Source organism: Ursus americanus, chromosome 35 (assembly GCF_024610735.1).
Source record: "Ursus americanus isolate L20-20 chromosome 35, mUrsAme1.1.p, whole genome shotgun sequence".
In the NCBI taxonomy this organism is placed as follows: domain Eukaryota; kingdom Metazoa; phylum Chordata; class Mammalia; order Carnivora; family Ursidae; genus Ursus; species Ursus americanus.
The window spans coordinates 11251724-11274123 of NC_142161.1; the positions used below are offsets into that span (position 1 = coordinate 11251724).

General features: G+C 40.3%; 1 protein-coding gene across 5 annotated transcripts in view; it reads left to right on the forward strand.

Annotated features, from left to right (window-relative positions):
- Positions 1-22400, forward strand: part of AP4S1 (adaptor related protein complex 4 subunit sigma 1) — a 46128-nt gene that overhangs the window by 6135 nt on the left and 17593 nt on the right. For 3 of the 5 annotated variants that reach the window (XM_087859103.1, XM_045802622.2, XM_087859101.1), the window contains exon 2: positions 20734-20948. In XM_087859103.1, coding sequence (XP_087715229.1) covers positions 20811-20948 — 138 coding nt within the window. In that variant the 5' untranslated portion in view covers positions 20734-20810. Of the gene's footprint in view, positions 1-18386; positions 18516-19718; positions 19805-20733; positions 20949-22400 lie in introns of all 5 variants that reach the window. The other 2 variants (XM_045802620.2, XM_087859102.1) reach the window with 2 other exon arrangements.

Here is a 22400-nt window from a genome sequence, read left to right on the forward strand (position 1 = left end):
CAAGATTTGCTGTCCTTAGTTCATCTATTCCACCTTTTTTCTGAGGCATTTTTTTTCCATCACCAATATATATTTAATAAAGAAGTTTAATATAAAAATGTTTGCAGCCTCCATTGTCATATCATAGTAAAACGGCTCATTGGAGAGGAGACATGTAGAAGCAATTGATTCCTGTGGTGAACAAGCCTTTGTTTATACTTATTCCAAGGCTTAAATATGATGATACTATTTCCTCGTATTACCACCTTTTTGTATGGCTCTGTTGCCCACTGACTGCCCTCTCCATGCATTCATTTATCGCAAGTTTCATAAAGCTATCAAATCCCCCAGTATTCCTTGGATATGTTTGCCACCGTTTACTTTCAATTACAACTTAGTGTCCCTAAATTTTTCGACTTGAGAGGGTGAGCTTTGCTCATGACATTACTCGACAAGCTCAAAGATGCCTTCAAACAGAATTCATGGTCTCCCCCATGCTCCCGTAACAGGCCCAGTAATAGTTTAAAGTAAATCCCAGACATCATATTATTTCATCAGTACACATTTCTCTAAGTATCTTTAACAGATTAGGATCTTTAAAAAGAAAAAAAAAAACCGCAATACTAATGTCACACCTACGAAGTTAATGGCAATTTTTTAATATAGTCTAATCCCCAGTCCATATTCAGTTTCTCCTAATTGTCTCAAAAAAAATTTTTTTTATGGAGTTGGTGACTTCAAATCAGGATCCTAACAAAATCCAGATATTTCATTTAGTTGATATGTCTTTAGGTCTTTTTTGATTTGCCTTCCTGTCATCCCCACATTGTCATGCCATTTTGTCGAAGACACCAGGTTATTTATCCCATAGAATTTCCCACATTTGGCTGATTGCGTTTTTATGGTATTATTTAGCATATTCCTTTCTCCTCCATGTTTTGTATAAACTAGAAGGTCCTAGATGGAACCTTTCCTCGCACTCATGGGCAAAAGAGACCCTGCCAGGCCTCCTCCCAGTTCTCACTGTGGTTCTTAGATTCACTTGTGGGGCTCTCATTTCAAGTGGGGGAGAGGGGCCCCTTCCTTTGGATGATGACCTGGTGATTTCTGGATTCTTTGACTCTTTTGACTCTTATAAGACCACATTTTCAAACCTCCACTTCTGCCAGAACAGCTGTGGTCATCCCGCTTTTTTTTTTTTTTAAGATTTTATTTATTTATTAGAGAGAGAGAGAACACAACTTAACTGGCTGAGCCACCCAGGCGTCCCCCTTTTTTTTCTTTAAAGATTTTATTTATTTGCGGGGCGCCTGCGTGGCTCAGTCATTAAGCATCTGTCTTCGGCTCAGGTCATGATCCCAGGGTCTGGGGATCAAGCCCCGCATTGGGCTCCCTGCTCAGTGAGCCTGCTTCTCCCTCTCTCTGCTCCCCCTGCTTGTGCTCTCTCTCTGTCAAATAAATAAAAATAAAATGTTTAAAATAAAATAAAATGAAGATTTTATGTATTTGAGAGAGAGTATGAGCAAGGGGGGGTTGTTGGGCAGGAGGAGAGGGACAAGCAGACTCCCCACTGAGACTGAGCATGGGCTCTACTGGGAGTTCAACCCCAGGACCCCAAGATCACGACTGGAACCGAAATCACACGCTTATCTGACTGAACTACCCAGGCGCCCCTGTGGTCATCCTGATTTGTTGCCAAGTGTAGTTTGACTCTACCCATTCTAGAGTTCTGGGGCCATTTTTCATCAATCAGGTTTTTGGTAAAGATGTTGCCTATAGACTTGGATTTTTTTCCATCCTTGCTGCTATCACCGTTTTTTGTGAGTGGATCCTGGGAGCTCTCAAAACTACTCTGCTGCTATAACCTTGCCTCTCTACAGTGTTGGCATTTTATTTATTTATTTTATTTTTTTTATTTTTTTTAAAGATTTTATTTATTTATTCGACAGAGAGAGACAGCCAGCGAGAGAGGGAACACAAGCAGGGGGAGTGGGAGAGGAAGAAGCAGGCTCATAGCGGAAGAGCCTGATGTGGGACTCGATCCCACAACGCCGGGATCACGCCCTGAGCTGAAGGCAGATGATTAACCGCTGTGCCACCCAGGCGCCCATACAGTGTTGGCATTTTAAAGTTTAAATTGCTTGCTATTTAACCCAAAGTTATTTATTACAACCTTCAACTGAAATAGCTTTATTCGACCACTACTAAGTATTCAAGACATTTTTGCTCTTCAAAGATTGTGAGATATAAGTGAGTATAAATTTAAGTATGAATATCCTTTGGGCAACGTTTGGGCCAGCTCTTGTCTGACAACTTTAATATTCTATTTACATTTTCAGCGGGAGCTATAACATGTTGCTACATTTTACTGTGAAATTCAGAAAAGCAAAAGGTGCTCCTGGGCAAAGGGCAGACAAGCAGGCCACCTGAAAGGCCCTGCGTTTACCCTGACATTTGATCTGAATGAGAATGATACTAAATTCAGATACGAGTCTGCAAACGCCTTGGACAGCATTTGCCGGTTATGTTTTATTTATTGGAAGTAGAAAGGGAGATTAGCTGAACTCACTAAGAGAGCAAATCGGACATAGGAATTTTGGAAGTTTAGGTCCAATTACAAACATTAAGCACGCTGTCGTAAATATAGTAATACGAGTTTTACTGTCCTAAATTTTCGCACGCTCTGATTGAGTCATTACTGAGGCACTTTCGATCTCCATGTTGAGATTGTTTAAAAAGTAAGTAATCTGTTAGAGTTGCACCTTTTGTGACATGCTCCAGGGCCAGATTGAAGCTGCCAGAATATGCATGTTAGCCAGTAAAAGCTTTTGCACCGAGGGTACAACCGGCCTGAGCTAGATTTACACCAGTGAGTGAGGAGTGGGATTGTGCATCCCTGGTCATATTGTGGCCGTCACTGCATTACTGGAGTCTTGAGGCAAACCTGGAGGGAAAGAGCAGGGGGTGAGCGCCCAGACTCTGGAGTCAGGCTCTCCGGCTTTGGGTCCTTTCTCCATCGCTTTACTAGGTGACCGACCTTTGGCAAGTGACTAAGTATTCACATCTGTAAAGTGAGGGTAAAAACACCCTCCAACTCATAGAGCTATTGTGAGGCTTAAATGAATGTAAGTAAAATGTTCAAAACAGCACCTGGCTGTCTAGTTAGTACTGCGTTAGTGCTTTTTACTGTGACTATCGCTCTTCATGAGTTGGTGTGCCGGGTCACGTTCGCACATCATATTCCAAAGAGCAAATACTGCCTTTCAGGATGCAGCTGAGCAGGTCTTTCATGACCACCATCAAACACTGGGAGTAATAATTACTCATTTGAATTGTTAGTGGTGGCCGTGTCACTAACAAAAATGATAGATCCTGTTGGGTAAGTTAGCTGATCCCCAAACTGAAGTTTAATGCAGTAATACTTGTGTTTTACTGTTTCTTCTCTTTAGAGTGATGATTTGCAAAAAGAATTTGTTATCGGGGCCATAATTTTCCAAGTGATATCTTTAGGCCCTGAAAATATTGATGTAGCTTTTGCTATGCTTGATTTTAACTCAGGACATACTTTATTTAATTAAGAAGCTCTTAAAATAAGAACTTTAATACAATGCCGTAGTTTCATAGTATGATTTTCTTGTATATTTTTTAGGAAAAAATTAATAGTAATTAATTTTTCCTTAAGTAATGTGAGGATAGAGTAAAAAACTTCATAATATTGAAACACATTAGTGGCAGGTAATTACGGAGTGATTATTTTATAGAAACATTTTCTATTATTCCAGTACTGTATTTAAATTCAATTTATAGTCAACTTTTCAGAGATATATTTTTTGTAAAGTGAGGTTCCTTTGCATTCCAGTGATGTTTTGTTTGTTTCTTCTTTGACACAAAAAATAGGAACCATCAAAAAATCAAATTTTAATTCCAAATTCCTTTAGTTTGATTTGAATTTAAAACCTGTATGGGGCACCTGGGTGGCTCAGTCGTTAAGCATCTGCCTTCAGCTCAGGGCGTGACCCCGGCATTCTGGGATCGAGCCCCACATCAGGCTCCTCCACTATGAGCCTGCTTCTTCCTCTCCCACTCCCCCTGCTTGTGTTCCCTCTCTCGCTGGCTGTCTCTATCTCTATCGAATAAATAAATAAATAAATCTTTTTAAAAAATAAATAAATAAAACCTGTAACATTGCTCTTGACACTTTAACAGCACTCATAGAGCTGTCACTCAAACCTAATGTGATGCTGTTAGATGACCGCTCTTCAGAAGGACAGACATAGAAGAAGAATCTGTCTTTGTATGGCTTTCACAGTTTTCGCTGGAAATCAGATGTCCAGCAAGAATTAACAAGATCTATCTAACTTAAGAAATACAGAAGTTAAATTTATTAGAATCCAGACTATCTGGTTTGAAGTATTTCCCATTTGAGGGGGAAACTTGACTGACCATTTTACAGGAATGGGAAGTAATATATAGTACTTCTACTTATCTTCTGGAGTGCCTCCTTGTTGACACATTGTAACGTGAGAATAGCAAGTGCTGGGAGCATCCCAGCCATGAGACGGCTATACCTCTGCCCCCTGCTCTGTCTCCTGTAAAACTAAGATATTGGATGTCTTTGTTAGCTCAAAACTTCGATGAAGATTTTTAGTCAGTAAGCACAAGTATTTAATTTGTGTGGCTAATTTTAACCAAACAATTAAGAGTAAGATTACCCACGCAGGGTATTTCTTCACTATTTCTAACCCATGCCCATGTTTTGTCAAAGTAAAATGTAATTCCCTATTTTAATGTTATTTTAAATTTCAAAATACATGATCCTTGACGTAAAACCCAATAGAAGAAAGATAATTTTAGAAGAAAATCTTTGTTTTGATTTCAAATGATACGTATTGTTACCTCCATTGGTGGTAATGGGAAGGTTGAGTCCTGTTATTTGCCCCAGAGCAGCTTTTTAATCCTAAAAATGGAGGATAAGATATCAACAACAACGACAGCAGCAACAACAACAGGCCCGTGTGAACTCCAGCCATTAACAATTTATATCTTTAAACTGTACATGCCTCCCACCACCACCAGACCTGATAACACCCCTCTGGCAGATGACTAGTGGAGAATCTATTCCCAATCCCTCCATCCCCCACTACACACACACACACACACACACACACACACACACACAGATGACTAATGAATAAAAATAAAACAAGTACTTTCAGACAATGTAATGGTCTATTTATAGTATATAAATTCCTCATCCTCAGTTTTTGAAATATGACTTTTCTCCCCCTGCCTGAATCATGTTACTGTAAAGAACTTAAAAATTTTTCAGCTCACCCCCTGATTTAGGATAGGAAGTCTGGTATCTGAAAATCTTCAAAAATGCAGTATCTACCCTTTTCAGTAAAACTTCCAGCTTCTCTCTGATTTATTTGTATATGTTTTAAAGTTACAAATAACCACACTTAATTTGAACTTACATCGTATCTTGGACCAGAATTCGATGAGACTTTTTTTAGAATTTTTGTAATCGAAGTATAGTTGACATGTTACATTAGTGTCAGGTGTACAACATAGTGGTCCTACAATTCTATATACATTACTCAGTGCTCACCACGATAAGTATAGTTGATGAGACTTTTTGATCAATTTACCAAAATGGCTTTAGGTCAAGGGGCGCCTGGGTGGCTCAGTTGTTAAGCATCTGCCTTCAGCTCAGGGCGTGATCCTGGCGTTCTGGGATCTAGCCCCGCATCAGGCTCCTATGCTGTGAGCCTGCTTCTTCCTCTCCCACTCCCCCTGCTTGTGTTCCCTTTCTCGCTGGCTGTCTCTGTCAAATAAATAAGTAAAATCTTTAAAAAAAAAAATGGCATTAGGTCAAGATTTAGAGTCACATGAAGCTTTAGAAATCTTTCAGATATATTCCTAGAAAAATGACAGACCAAAGTATTAAGGTTTATTCTTAAAGTACTTTTCTACAGAACTAGGAGCTTCAGGATTTCCACGGATCCTGAATTTGATTGAAATTTAACATTTTATTTATTTTTTAAAAATATTTTATTTATTTATTTTTAAAGATTTTATTTATTTATTTGACAGAGAGAGACAGCCAGCGAGAGAGGGAACACAAGCAGGGGGAGTGGGAGAGGAAGAAGCAGGCTCATAGTGGAGGAGCCTGATGTGGGGCTCGAACCCAGAACGCTGGGATCACGCCCCGAGCCTAAGGCAGACGCTTAACCACTGCACTACCCAGGCGCCCCTAAAATATTTTATTTTTAAGAGATCTCTACACCCAACGTGGGGCTCAAACTCACAGCCCAAGATCAAGAGTTGCATGCTGTAGAGACAGCCAAGCACCCTGAAATTTAGTATTTTAAATTGTTTTAGTATTTTATTTATTTACTTATAGAGGGCGGAAGGGCAGAGGGAGAGAGAGAATCTTAAGCTTGATCTCACAACCCTGAGATCACGACCTGAGCTGAAATCAAGAGCTGGACGCTTAACCCACTGAGCCACCCAGGTGCCCCGTAACTATTTTAAAACCAAGTTTTAAAAGCAGCACACATGTAAATGTGTTAAATGACAAATTAACAACATGTGGTTGAAATATTGCGGGGCACCTGGGTGGCTCAGTCGTTAAGCATCTGCCTTCGGCTCAGGGCGTGATCCCGGGTTCTGGGATCAAGCCCCACATCAGGCTCCTCCACTGGGAGCCTGCTTCTTCCTCTCCCACTCCCCCTGCTTGTGTTCCGCTCTCGCTGGCTGTCTCTCTCTCCATCAAATAAATAAAATAAAATCTTAAAAAAAAAAAAAAAATCTGCTACTGACCAGTATTTCCTCTCGTTTAAGGATGGAGACATTCAGAAACAGCTAGGTAATTTAGAGGCCTATGGAATGGATCAATGGGATGTGGCAAGTAGAATCTAATAGTTGCTATTTCCATGTTTCTGGTATTTAGTCCATACTGATTAAGTGCTGTCAACCCATCCACTTTGAAAAACGGTACATGTTTTAAAGAAGTATGGCATTTAGAAATGTCACAGTAAATGAAACGATAGCTTCATTATTCAGAGTAAACATTTGTTTTCCAGTTGGGTAATTTTGTAAAATTATGTAATGCAGCTCAGCATTTCTAAACAAACTCTTTGTGTGTGACACAAAAAATAACACATCTCTTAAAACTTGGGAAATAAGGCAAAGTAAAGATAGAGAATAAAAATTAGCCCTAATCCTACCATCCAGATTTAAGCAAAATGCATTTTAGTATAATTACTTCCTTCTCTGCTTATTATTTCTTAGTAGTTCTAAACTTTATGTAATGTACATGTACAGTGATTTTTAGTAAATTTACCAAGTTGTGCAAATACTGTCACGCAAATAAATCCTGTTAGAAGATTTTCACTGTAAGGGAGGTGGATGGGGGATGGGCTAAATGGGGGATGGGCACTAAGGAGGGCACTTGGGATGAGCTCTGGGTGTTGTAAGTAAGAATCTGGGTGTTGTAAGATGAATCACTAAATTCTACTCCTGAGACCAATATTATACTATATGTTAACTAACTTGAATTTAAATAAATAAATCTTTTTTAAAAAGAAGATTTAAAAAAAAAAGATTTATATATTTATTTGAGTGAGCACATGCATCGGGGAGTCGGGGGAGGGACAGAGAGAGACCCCCCGCTGATCAGGGAGCCCAATGCAGGGCTCCACCTCACAACCCTGAGATCACCACCTGAGCTGAAACCAAGAGTTGGAGGCTTAACTGCACCACCCACGCTCCCCCCCACCAAATTTTCATCATCCCAAATAGAAATCCTATCTCCATTTTCCCCTAAACCTCTCCTGGCCCTAATTACATTATACTTGGCCCACTAATATACTTTCTATGTATACAGATTTGTCTTTTCTGGATGTTTCAGATTAATGGAATCATACAATAGGTAGTATTTTGCATCTGGCTTCTTTCACTTTATGTTTTCAAGTTTCATCCATTTCATAGCATGTAGGAGTATTTTACTCCCTTTTATTGCTGAGTAGTTTTCCATTGTATGTAAATCCGCCACATTTTGTTCATCCGTTCATCAGCTAGTGGACATTTGGGTTGTTTCCACTTTTTGGCTATTATGAATAATGCTTCTATGAACATTCATGTACAAGTCTTTTGTGGACATGGTTTCATTTCTCTTGGGCTTATACTTAAAAGTAGAATGGCTGGATAATATAGTAAATTTGTGTAAATTTTTAAGAAACTGCCAAATCGTTTTCCAGAGTGGTGGAACATTTACTTTCCCACCAACACTGCATGCGGATTCCAGTGTCTCCACATCCCGACCAGCCCTTGTTATTTTCTCCCTTTAAAAAAAAAAAAAAAAAAAAAAAAAGATTTATTTATTTATTTTAGAGAGAGAGAGAGCATGAGCGGGAGGGGCAGAGGGGGAGAGAGAACCCTAAGCAGACCCCACACCCAACACAGAGCCCAGTGGATGCCAGGCTCGATCCCACAACCCTGAGATCATGACCTGAGCTGAAATCAAGAGTCTGATGCTTAAATGACTGAGCCACCCAGTCTCCCCTTTTTTTCTCCCCCCCTTTTTTTTAAAGATTTTATTTATTCATTTGAGAGAGAGAGAGAGAGACAGTCAGAGAGAGAGGGAACACAAGCAGGGGGAGTGGGAGAGGGAGAAGCAGGCTCCCAGCAGAGAGCCAGATGTGGGGCTCATTCCCAGGACGTTGGGATCATGACCTGAGCCGAAGGCAGATGCTTAACCAACTGAGCCACCCAGGAGCTCCCCATTGTCCATTTTTTCAATTGTGTTGCTTGTCTTCCTATGAAGGAGTCTTTCATATATGCTAAATACAAGTCCTTTATCAGATATACAATTTGCAAATAATTTCTCCCCGTCTGTGACTTTTCATTTTCTTAATGGTGTCTTTTGAAGTGCAAGTTTTCTAGTCTGATAAAATCCAGTTTATCATTTTTTTTTCTGTTGTAGATTGTGCTTTTGGTTTTATTTTTTTATTTGTTTTCAAAGATTTTATTTATGTATTTGAGAGACAGAGCGTGAGAGAGAGAGCACGAGCTGGGGCGAGGCAGAGGGTGAAGCAAGCTCCCTGCTGAGCAGGGAAGCCTGATGCGGGGTATCATCCCAGGACCCTGAGCTGAAGGCAGTTGCTTAACCAACTGAGCCACACAGGGGACCCTGTGCTTTTGGTTTTAAATCTGTTTCTTCTATAAGTTTTATAGTCTTGGGGGCACCTGGCTGGCTCAGTCAATAGAACATGTTACTCCTGATGTCAGGGTCATGAGTTCAAACCCGGGCTGGGCATGGAAACTACTTAAAATAATTTTTTTTTAATAAAATTAAAAGTTTTATAGTTTTACCTCTTATATTTAGGTCTGTGATCTATTTTGAGTTAATTTTTGTGTATGGTGTAACATGCATTGTTGTAATTTCTTGAGGTTAAATGAAATATTCTAGTCAGCTACTAGTAAATTCTTGACAAAAGAATGGCTCTCCGCTTCCTGGAAGTATCATTGTATTCCAATATATGTACAACTTTGAGAGAGAGCAGCAGAGGCCATGAGGGATGGGGCTGCCAGCCAGCCAGCCAGATCACCTGAGCAAACCTGAGGATCTGTGGGTGACATGTCAGGACAGCTTGCCCTCTCATCCAGTGGATTAAGATCCATGGCCAAATGAAAGCAATTATCCATAATAGTGTGTTTGTGTTTACTCTGTTGCCTTGCTGACTTGCACCTAGTAAGCACTCAGCTCATGTTATTTGGTCTGACTTGATATTGAGAAAGGTGAACTTCATGACCTTGTAGGTGTATACTTTAATGAGTCTTTTAATACTCTGCCACTCCATGTATGGTTCCTGCTCCAGACCTACTGAATCAGCTTCTATATTTTAATAAGCTCCCCAAGTGATTTGTGTGCTCATTAAGTTTGATAAGCACTGGTCTAGAGCAGAGCAAACTACAGCCTGCAGACTAAATCCAGTTGCTGACTGCTTTTATAAATAAAGTTTTCTTGGAACACAGCTGCACCCGTTTCTTTACATATAATTTATATCGTGTGGGCTGCTTTCATTCCGCAGGGGCAGAGTGACTAGTTGAGAAAGAGACCATATGGCCCTCAGAGCCTAAAATACTACCTGGCTTTTACAGAAAAAGCTTTTCTGAACCCTGAACTAGGGAAAAAGAGGAAAAGTTCCCAAATGGTGATGTGTGGTGGAAGCGTTACTGGGAGTTCAGAGGTTATCCAGGTCAGAACAGAGCCCGACCAAAGGGCATAGTAATCCATTTATAGAACGTATACATTGATACACACACACACCTCATCTATTAAAATTAATATGCTTCTTAGCTAAATGAAAATAAGAAAGCCTGAAGTATAATTGTTGGGAATATTAATAAAAATGAACCTCATACCTAAACATCTATAATATACTGATAAAAACTTACTTAAGCAATATAACCAAAAATAACTAATATAACCAATGTGACACAGACTTCTACACTCAGACACACCAACAAACAAATCCTTTAAAGTTTTTTTTTTTTTTTTTTTTTTTAATCTAAGTAATCTCTACACCCAATATGGGGCTCAATCTCATGACCCAGAGATCAAGAGTCACATTCTTTTCCAGCTGAGCCAGACAGGGGCCCCTCTCTCCTTTTTTAAAAATAAACTTTTTATTTGAAATAATTTTAGATTTATAAAAGAATTGCAAAGATAGTATAGAGAATTTCTGAATATCTTCACCCATCTCCCCTAATGTTTTCATTTCATATTACCATGGTACATTTATCAAATCTAAAAAACCAACATGGGTAGCATTATTGTTAACTAAACTCAGACTATTCTCATGTTTCACCCAAAAAAATTTTTTTTAAGATTTTACTTATTGATTTGAGAAAGGGAGCGAGATAGAAAGTGCACACACAGAGGGAGAGGGAGAAGCAGACTCCCTGCTGAGCAGAGAGCCCAATGCGGCGCTTGATCAGGGGATCCTGGAGTCATGACCTGAGCGGAAGGCAAACACTCAACCGACTGAGCCACCCAGGCACCCCTCACCAAAATTTTTTTTAAGTTTATTTATTTTTAAGTAATCTCTACACCCAAAATGGGGCTCAAACTCACAACCCCAAGATCAAGAGTCGCATTCTCTTCTGACTGAGCCAGCCAGGCGCCCCTCACCAGTTCTTTATTAATGCCCTTTCTCTGTTCAGGATCCCCTCCAGGATACCACTTTGCATGTAGTCACCACTAGCTACTTAATCTCCTCTGATCTCTGATACTTTCTCACTCTTTCCTTGTTTTTCTTGACAGTTTTGGGAAATACAGGTAAAATAGTTTTTGGAATGTCCCTTCATTTGTTTTTTGTTTTTTGTTTTTCCTACTGAATTTTTGCATGATTAGAATTGGGCTGTGGGTTTGGGGAAGAATACCGCAGAGATGAAGTACTTTTCTCATCACCTCATATCAGGGGACATGACATGACTGATGATGTTAGCCTTCGTCACTGGGTAAGGTGGTGTGTGCCAGGTTTTTCTCCTGTGAGGTTACCATTTTCTGTTTCCACACGCTGTCCTTTGGAAGTGAGTCACTAAGTTCGGCTCACCCTCCAGTGAATGGGTGGGGGAATTTAAGCTCCACCTCCTGGAGGAGAGCCTATCAACAGATACACAGGTATCTCCCATTGAAAACCTTTTGCTTTTATGAACGACCTACGTGAACGTTAGTACCCGCTTTCGTTAACTGAAAGAAATCCAAAGAGGATTTTCACTTTTATGAGAAAAGGCGAAAAGCTAAAATAGTGTGGAGCATTGGTTTTGCAGTGAGCAGTCACAGAGGCAGTGCACACCCGGAGCGGCCAGAGGGGCCCCGCCAAGCTCCTTCCCCGGGAACCTCGGGAACCACACTCAGCATGACAGCATCAATCTGCCAGAGCTTTGAACTGTGTCCCTGAGGATCTGTGCTTTCTCTCAATTTATTTTGTACATCCCTTAGCAAGATGAGTCCTAAGGCATCAGAAAAGCCTAAGAGAGGTTATTTTTTGTGTCTGAGAATGCTCAAAATTTTTCCCATATAAATTAATAGTAATTGCTTCTTTGCTTTGTTGCCATTTTGGCTTAGTAAAGGTTTCCTGGGAACCGTCTACTTTCAGATAGCGGGCGAAACTTGTATGTGGGATTCTTCTGTCCTGTTTATTTATTCAATCATGTATTTATATCAGTATGTACTAATGTATACTTATTTTATACTTTGGGTAATAATCTGATACTCTGTTATTTGTTGTCCAAATTGTTCCAGATTTGGCCACTGGGAGCTCTTCCAGATTGTCTGGTCTTTTTTTTTTTTTTTTTTAACAGGCTTTATTGAGATATAATTCATATGCCATACAATTCACTTATTTAAAGTGTACAATTCAGTGGCTTTTATATACTCACATTTGTTCAACCATAATCACAGCCCTATACCTCTTAGACCTCCCATCCCAAACCCCCGTCCCCTGGCAATCCTAATGTATTTACTTTCTCTATAGATTTCCCCATTCCTGACATTTCATATAAATGGAATCATACAATATAGTGTCCTTGTGATTGGCTTCTTTCAGTTAGCATGATGTGTTCAAGGTTCATCTTTCTAATCTCTTTTTGTCTGTTTGTTTATTATTTTTGTATGATTTCTGTCTAGTCTCGATATTGCCTCTACATAATTGTAATCTATATGGGTATAGAATTTGGTGTTCTGACTTTGTGACTTTATTGAATCTACATTTTCCCATTTTTCTGCATACTCTGTATATTTTTCTTTTTTCTTTTTTAAATGTTTATTTAAATTCAATTAACTTAGGGGCGCCTGGGTGGCACAGCGGTTAAGCGTCTGCCTTCGGCTCGGGGCGTGATCCCGGCGTTCTGGGATCGAGCCCCACATCAGGCTCCTCCGCTATGAGCCTGCTTCTTCCTCTCCCACTCCCCCTGCTTGTGCTCCCTCTGTCGCTGGCTGTCTCTATCTCTGTCGAATAAATAAATAAAATCTAAAAAAAATAAAAAATAAATTCAATTAACTTAAAATGTATTATTGGTTTCAGAGGTAGAGGTCAGTGATTCATCAGTCTTGTATCATACCCAGTGCTCATTACATCACATGCCCTCCTTAATGTCCATCACCCAGTAACCCCATCCCCCACCCCACTCCCCTCCAGCAGCCCTCAGTTTGTTTCCTATGCTTAAGCGTCTCTTATGGTCTGTTGCATATTTATTTTAATGGTTAAAAATTATCAAGATGGTGTTCATTTAACACCTGGTTCTCAGTTTCTAATATCTGAGCTTTGTCATTTTTCACTATTATAAATGATGTTACTATAAATATTTTCATGCCTGTGGATTTAAAATTATGCCTTAGGATAGATTTCCAAGACAGAAATGCTTGAGTTAAATGGCAGAATCATTTTCATGATTTTTTTGGTTCAATTCTATCAAGTTACACTGTAGAAAATTTGTAACAATTTAAGGACCACTCACAATGTATACATATACCTATCTGTTTCCTTATAATCTTATCAGCATTCCTTTCTAGTTTAATACACAATAAGAGAGGAAATGAAAGAAGTCAGTGTGTTCAGTGTTTTACAAGAATTACATCATTTACCTCATTTAATCTTCCGCTACCGCTCTGTAAGGTAGCTGCTACTCCTAGTTAACAGAGCAAGGGCTGGGTGCCAGAGGCTTCCGGGGTTCCAGCCAGAGGGCAAATACCAAAGGTCAAGTCCTGGAAGATTGCAGATATCCAAGCCAGGTCATTAAGAACTAAGGCGAGAGAAAGAATGGGAGCCACGGCCCTTGGATCAAGGGGACAAAGGCCAGGAGAGCCTGGACTAGACGAGTGAACAGCAAGTGCTCCTGATGAATTCCAAATCGCATCTCTTCAGTGCCCTTTTATAGGGTCCAGCCAGGGCTTCGTGAGTGCACCTGGTTCATTCAAAGGTACCAGAAGAGGATAAACCCTAGGCTAGCCTCTTAGCATTTTAGAGTTCAGTCACATTTAGTTTTTTTTTTTTTTTTTTAAGATTTTATTTATTTATTTGACAGAGAGAGACAGCCAGCAAGAGAGGGAACACAAGCAGGGGGAGTGGGAGAGGAAGAAGCAGGCTCCCAGCGGAGAAGCCTGATGTGGGGCTCGATCCCACAACGCCGGGATCACGCCCTGAGCCGAAGGCAGACGCTTAACGACTGTGCCACCCAGGCACCCCCACATTTAGGTTTAAAAAAATAAAGTTGCGCCACATGTGTGCATATTTACCTGTAAATGTATAGAACGTCTAGGAGAATTTGAGCATTGGTTTTATCTTTGAGAAGACTGACAGGCTTTGGGGCAGGAGTTGGGGTACCAGGGTACATTATGTATCTGCTTTGTTTGAATACTGATGTGATTTTTTTTTTAAGGAAAAATTATCACTTAAAAAAAAGTCTTTATTATTTCATTCATTCAACAAACATTTATTGGATATTCTCTTGCACTAGGCACTGTACAAAGATCTGAAATAAGATATGAACCCTACCCACAAGTTCATGTTCTAATATAGTGTTTTTCACACTTTGGGCCACAGTTCTTTAGTGGCTTCTGAAATTAAAAATCAGTGGCTCATATTGTATTATAACCCAAAGTATAAAATAAAATATCCATGAGTCCCTACTGATATAAATAAGTGATTGAATGAATAAATAAATAATGGGGTGTGGTAGACAGATCTCTTGTGCAGTAGAATTCCAAATAATTTACGTAGGTACTTCTCCTTCAAGGAGATGGAACATAACTCCCCACCCTTTAAATGTGGGGTACATATAATGACTTCCAGAGAGTATGGTATGGAAGGGGGTGGGGGATAACTTTACAGTACAGAAACTTAACAAAAACTGTCTTGGGCAGATGACCAACTTCAGTTTCAACAGTGATAGATCGTGTTGATAGTATGTGCCTTTTGTATGTTGGGGCTCAGTCCATTAAGCATCTGCTTTCGGCTCAGGTCATGATCCCAGGGTCCTGGGATCAAGCCCCGTGCTGGGCTCCCCATTCAGCAGGGAGTCTGCTTCTCCCTCTTCCTTTGCACCCCCCCCCACCTGCCGCTCATACACACATGCTCTCTCTCAAATAAATCTTAAAAAAAAAAAAAAAAAGAAAAATCCATATATCTACGTAACCCAAACACCTTACAACTATATTTTTTAATAAAATGTCACAAAAACACTAGAGTACAGTACACACAGTCTGGGTAGGTATTGTTTGGTGAGCATCATATATCACTGAATCAGATATATACGTACTGTGTGCTGGGTCACAATAAAATTGTCACAATAAAGAAGTAAAAATCACTGATCTTGTAGGGGCGCTTAGTATGTAATCAGATTATCATTACATAGGATGACAAGTTTTGTAAGATACAGTAATGGCTTCAAAGAAAGGATAGTTAGCTCTTTATGATTAGCAAGAGGGAGCTGGAATAGGCAGACTTCACTGACGACAACATGATATATTATCGTAATGACTTTCGCCAACACTTTTGTAGCTCGTACTATGTGCCAACTGCCAAACCCAGTTCTAAGAACATTACATATACTAACTCCTCTAATCCTTACAACCCAGAAGGTAAGTACTATCTATTATATTCCCATTGTACCTTTGACTGAGTACGAAAAGGTTAAGTAACTTGCCAAGGATCACAAAATTAACTGTCAGGCCCCAGTTCATGCTTTTGACTGTTATACTGTTATGAGGACTTTATGTTTCCCTGGTGGAAATTTGCTTCTTAACTTGGAGGATTTGATTTCATTCACTTTTATGGGGCCAAACATGTTTTTGTCTAATATTCCGTGTGTGTGTGTTACAATAGTCTGATTCTGAGGTACATAAAAAGCCTTTAGAGCTTGAAAGGGTATTAATCATCATCAAATACCACTTCGATTGCTAGAAACTTCATACTCGACTGTTTTCATGCATTGTATTGTTTGGTATTCTCCAAATTAAATGTGCAGCAGCATTAGAGAATATTGACTTGATCGTTCCCAAAGCTACCTGAAGTTGATGCTTACCTAGTAAGCTTAAATGAGCATCTAATGACACTAATACACTGAGCAAGGCAAAGAGGCAATGTGATGAGATAAAGAGAGCATCGGATTATGAGTCAAGGGGCCAGAATTCAAGACTTCACCCTACATCTCAGATTATCCATTTTCCCATCTGCAGAATGAAGGGCGTGCACATCAGGGATGACAGATACGCGATGCATATGTTGCCACACCCTGCTCCCTAACCTGCGGCTGACATACTAATCATTCGTGGCATCCCTTTGAACCTGAACAGTTCCAGAATCCTTCCCAACATGGTGCTCAAAGCAGCAAATACAGTTAGTCACAGTTGGCACCCAAGTTCAAATCTATTTGTCATCTTTGGATGACAGTCTCAGAATACACCATCAGAAATATGAAAACCGTACCCAATTCAGTATGCATTGCAATCATTCCAGTCTTTCTTTTCTCTAGGCTTGCAGTTTGTATCATACAGGGTCTTGGGACATTGATCTGCTCATATTCTACTATGACTATCCCAAACCCCCTCATCCTGGCCTTTAGGCATCCTGGCATCCTTTGTGTAAGGCTTTGCCCCAGTGAAATTTCCCTTCCTTATCTGTCCTTGATTCACACAGGCTCTTGGGTGTGGAATCCCCTAGGTCCTGGCAATCAAAACATCTTCCTCAGCCCTGTGTGTTGTTGAATGCAAAGAGTTTTATAAACAAAGGAAGTTCATACCTGCTCCCTGGCCACTCCCAGCGCTTGTCTAGGCATATTCTTCCCTTATAGCCCTACCTCAGTTTCATAATTATTTGATTTCTCTCCTCCCTGATGATTAGTTCCCAGGATAGTTGCTTAAAGCAGTCATCATCTTCTGTTCTCAAACATGTGCTCGTCTCTGAGTCTCCGCACGTATATTTCGGCTTTGTATATTTTATAATAGAGTTTACAGTTTTACTTGTCCACTTTATTACCACTGTGTAATCCTACAGCTATAAATTGTGTAATTGTTTATGAGCATGCAAAAAAAAAAGATGATGTATTCAAGCCTTTAGATGCCTTCAGCTACTATTTTCAAGGCTGCATCCTAATGAGTATCAGTTCAACACGCCCTTGTTTGTCATCCTTGCTCTTGAAGTCAGTGGGAAGGAATGCTATGCTTGCTAAGGTGGAAACCAATTTGAACCCTTGGTGTAACATCTCAATGGGACCATTTTACATCTCATTTTACCACTTCACGCAGCCAGGGCATTTAAAAGCAAAGGTTTGGCCACAAGTACCTTTGAGACAATATCTTTTTCTTTTTCTTTCTTTTTTTTTTTTTTTAAGATTTATTTATTCATTTTAGAGAGAGACAGGGGAGTGAGTGAGTAGGGGGAGGGCTGAGGGAGAAGGAAACAAGCAGACTCCCCCCTGAGCAGGGAGCCCTGACAGGGCCCTGAGGTCATGACCTGAGCCAAAACCAGGAGTCAAACACTCAACCGACTGAGCCACCCAGACACCCACGACAATATCTCTTTCTTCTAGCTGGCAGTTGGAATCCAGAGCATAGGATTGTAATTTCTAACTTTTGGCGAAGATCATTTTAAAATAACTTTGCTAAAAGGGAATAAAAGAATGGATGGTAACGTAATTTACTGGTCTCCAGCCGTAATTTACTGGCAGTAATTTGTAAGGAGAATAAAAGCGGCACTTAATACCAAATGACTAAACAGAGTATGTTGCAATCCCACCTACAGTAGTGAGCTTATCTTCCTGGAAAAGGGAGTGAATGACCACAGGCCTCCCCCATGGCACAGCTGCCATGTCCCTGACTGAGCTGGTCTACATAACATCCTGTCCTGTGCCCTGAATGAACACGGCAGCCCAGGCTTTGCCAGAATGGGCCTGGCTCTTTCTAGCTCTCCATGTTTGGAATTGTTGTGAGATAACCACCTGTCTGATATGGTTTAGGAAATAAGAAATGAACTGGGAGGGCAAAGAATAATACAAAATGTAGTCCAAGAATTATCCTGTAATCTGTTGCAACTTTTCTGTAAAATTATTCCAAATTTTAAAAGTTCATTTAAGAGGGACACCTGGGTGGCTAGTCATTTAAGCGTCTGCCTTCGGCTCAGGTCATGATCCCAGGGTCCTAGGATCGAGTCCTGCATCAGGCTCCCTGCTCAGCAGAGAGTCTGCTTCTCTGCTTCTCCCTGTCTCTCTCCCTCTGTGGCACTCCCCCACTCATGCGCACACACTCTCTCTCTCTCAAATAAATAAATAAAATCCTTAAAAAAAAGTTCATTTAAGAACCATTATTAATGTTGGTCTTTTGCACTGAATTTTCATAGATCTTACAAAACGTGCATATGCTGTTGGCAGGGGAGTCAGTGAGGCAGCTCCGGTGCTCCTGATGAAGGAGGTACTGACCAGTACTGAGAGTACTGTGCTCTCTTGCACTGATCATTTCAAAACCTCAAGTAAGTATGGGAGGACCAAACACGAGATTAGCACAGCTGAGTTAGAAATAAAACTGCAAGCACGAACCCTTGAGTGATGAGGACGAGTTAGGGGGTGTCATGGGTCCAGGCATGTGCTTGGCTTCTGAGCTGCATCTCATTTCCGACACAGGTAATCTAGAGACTTTGGGGATCCTAACATCCCCGAACTTCAATTTGATTGGCCTTAGACTGGGAATAACACAAGTAGCTGCCTCAGAGAATTGTGAGAATTAAGTAATATACGTAAATTGCTTGGTAGAGGACCTTCCAGAGGACGGGTTAGAGGGTCTCGGTGGGGGACTTTGGCAAATAGTGGAGATTACTACTACTGCTTCCAACAGTGAAGGAAGAAAATGTCACTGTAGATCTTGTCTCTACTGTTCATAAAATAAAGTTCATATTCCTTAGCATGACTTTTTTTTTTTAAGGATTTTATTTGAGCGAGAGAGAACACAGAGGGAGAGCGAGAGGGAGAAGCAGGCTCCCCACTGAGCAGGGAGCTGGAAGCGGGGCTCGATCCCAGGAACCTGGGATCATGACCTGAGCCGAAGGCAGACACTCTACCGGCTGAGCCTCCCAGGCGCCCCTCCTTAGGATGACTTCTAAAGCCAATTTTATTTTATGTGAGCAGCTCAATTTCCTGCTACCATCGTTCCTGCCCCTCTGACCTGCGTCTGCAGTGAACTTCCCAGAGCTCCCCCTATTTTCTCTGCCTCAGCGTCTCTCCCTCTGGATCATTCTTCAAGATCTCGCTTTAATGCCCCTCCTCTGGGAAGCCATTTCCAACTCTCCCATGATGTTCCTCATCCCTCCCTTCTGTGTACCGTAGAAGTATTATACCTGTCCTGGTTACACCTCATCTCCTCGTACTGCTGTTGCTCGTTTACCTATCCAGCACCTTTGCTAGAGGTGAAGGTCAGAAAGATCAGGAATCACTACTTACTAATTTTCCATCAGACAGAACTTTTTAGTCCTAGTACAGATGCTCCCCACTCCGCCTTTTATGTACTGAATTTTTGCTCAAGCAAATTTCTCATATCCTTCATATCCTTTTGAATATTAGCGAAGGCTGAAGAAAAAGACCCCAGCTGTGTATACGTATAAGCGCAACACAGCCAGTAGGATGAAGAAAATTAGACCATAAGTTACGTGACTGTCTCAACTCTTACCTTGTCCTCTCAGGCCGTCTTCAAGTCAGAATCTCCCAAAGAACAAATTTCTAGGGAACGCTGGATTGCAGAAAAGCTGGGGACAGCATTCACTCAAAGGTCTTGTATCAACGCTATACTCAGCAGGGAGCAGTTACATCCACTTTAGGAAATCTCCATAATTTTCAGCTTATAAACTTTCCTTTAAAATATTTTATTTATTTATTTACTTATTTATATTGAGAGAGAGCACATGCAGGGGGAGGGGCAGAGGGAGAGGCGAGAGAGAATCTCAAGCGGACTCCGTGCTGAGCGCAGAGCCTGACTGGGGGCTCGATCCCACGATCCTGAGATCATGATATGAGCTGAAATCAAGAGTCAGGCGCTCAACCAACTAAGCCACCCAGGTGCCCCTCAACCTATGAACTTTTTAAGGCCTTTCTGCATTTTTATTTGTGTGTGACTTGAGTGGTGTTATCAGTGTTTTTGTAAATCTTTACTGTGTTTTTCTATTTCACTTAATTCCCACAATTTTTGCTTTAATAAAATGTTCTAAACATTGGAAAGAAAGAAAGAAAGAAAGAAAGAAAGAAAGAAAGAAAGAAAGAAAGAAAGAAATCACCACTTCTTTTTCTTTGTATTCTCTTGGTACTTGACACATAGTTGATGCCCAACAGAAATGATGAATCTGTTAAGCAAATATGAGTAGAAGTACTGGGAGAATTCAAAAATGTTTTGGAAGAAGGGCACCTACATGGCTCAAACATCCTACTCTTTATTTCAGCCCAGGTCTTGATCTCAGGGTCGTAAGTTCAAGCCCCACATTAGGCTCTGCGCTGGGCATGGAGCCTACTTAAAAACAAAATTTTTTTGGGGGGGGGGAGGTAACTAATGAAAATTTATGTTTAGTTATTCATTAAAACCTCATTTAATTCATAGGAGTAAAGACCAGTATTATCAGACCACATTTTATTTACTTCTGGTTCATCCATAGAACATATCTAAAATTATTATTTGAGATATTTGATCTTAGCTTTTTGTTCTTTCAGCTTTCAGGTTCTAATTATAGGCACCCCTTGGCATAACTTTTGAACTACCTGGAAAAATATTGGCCAGGAAAAAAAAAATGATAAAATTTTTCCTCATGGTGAATAAACAAGGACAGACCCGACTTTCTAAATACTACGAACATGTGGAGATGAATAAGCGTACACTTCTGGAAACGGAAGTCATAAAGAGCTGTCTCTCCCGATCCAGTGAACAGGTAAGTTTCTGGTTCTCTCTTTTATCACCGCATTCAGCTTGGCAATGGCAGATCTGTTATTACTGAGTCTCAAGGGCCATCATTTTCTTTGAACTGCATTCTTTCAACAGCTATTAGGGAAAATAACAAATGAAGTGAAATGAAGACTGAAGCATAGCTCTCTTTATATCCCCTTAAGGAAAATACAAACAAGGAAAACCAGGAAAAGCCTTGAGTTCTTATTTAGGTCAGCATATTTGTCTCAAATTTATTCCAGCTAATAGGGGTATCTTCTTTTTTTGTCCATAGGAGTTTAGCCCTTACAACTCTTAGGGGTGCCCCCAGCAGGTGGCTCTCTCTAAGCCAAGAGATGGTCAGATGACTGCTATAGAGGGGAGCACTCAAGACCGACTTTGTGCCAGAAGATACTAGCATGATTCTCATGGAGAGGGTAGTTTTTTTTCTGCTTATCATTTTTGTAAACTTAACACCAGCATAATCCTAGAACTCGTGATTTAAAAAACAAAACAAATTTTATTTGAACTTGTTTTATTATGTAAATGGGGTAAGTAGAAGTTAAAAACTCATATGAAACAACAAATCTACCCATTCTGTCAAAATTGAGGTTAAACAAAATCATTAAAATAATAACAAATAGGAATTTTAGGAACTGAGTCTATTTTTCAAAGAGGTTTAATTGGAGAATTACTTAATCTGGGTCCTAAACTTAGAGTCTGTTGGAAATCACTGAACAAACTGCAGCGAAATCAGAAAGTTTGTTTAAATCACCCATTAATTTTGCCAGTTCTCCATTTCACAGCATATGAGAAAGGCTGCCTGTGGGAACCACTGCTAGGTCTTAAAATATTAAGGTACATCAGTGCTCAGAAGTTACATGTTAAAACTGTGTTTCCCTTGGCTTCTAAATCAATTTTCCAGTCTCAACATCTCAGAGTCCTCTTTGAATGACAACTTTGGCCTGCCATGGCACACATTGCTTCATATAGTTGTCAAAGGGAAGCAGGAACTATTAAAGGGCTGTGTTAATAGCCACACACTTTAAATAAAGATAAACTCCAGAAGCATTCCTGTTGAATCTTTCTGCAGAATGCAGGCACTGCGCAATTTCAAACACCATCTTCACTGATACCTTACCCTTCGAAATATATGCTTTGGAACGAATATATTGTTAGATATTTCTGAAGCATTCTGAATTCTTTTTTTTCTTTTTTTAAGATTTTCTTTATTTACTTGAGAGAGAGAGAAAATGAGAAAGGGGGGGAGAGAGAGAAAGAGCATGAGCTGAGGGGGAGGGGCAGAGGGAGCAGACTCCCCTGAGCAGGGAGCCCCATGTGGGGCTCGATCCCAGGACCCTGGGTTCATGACCTGAGCCGAAGGCAGACACTTAACTGACTGAGCCACCCAGGCACCCTCTGAATTATTTTAGATTTCAAAAGGAACCCACTGGGCTTT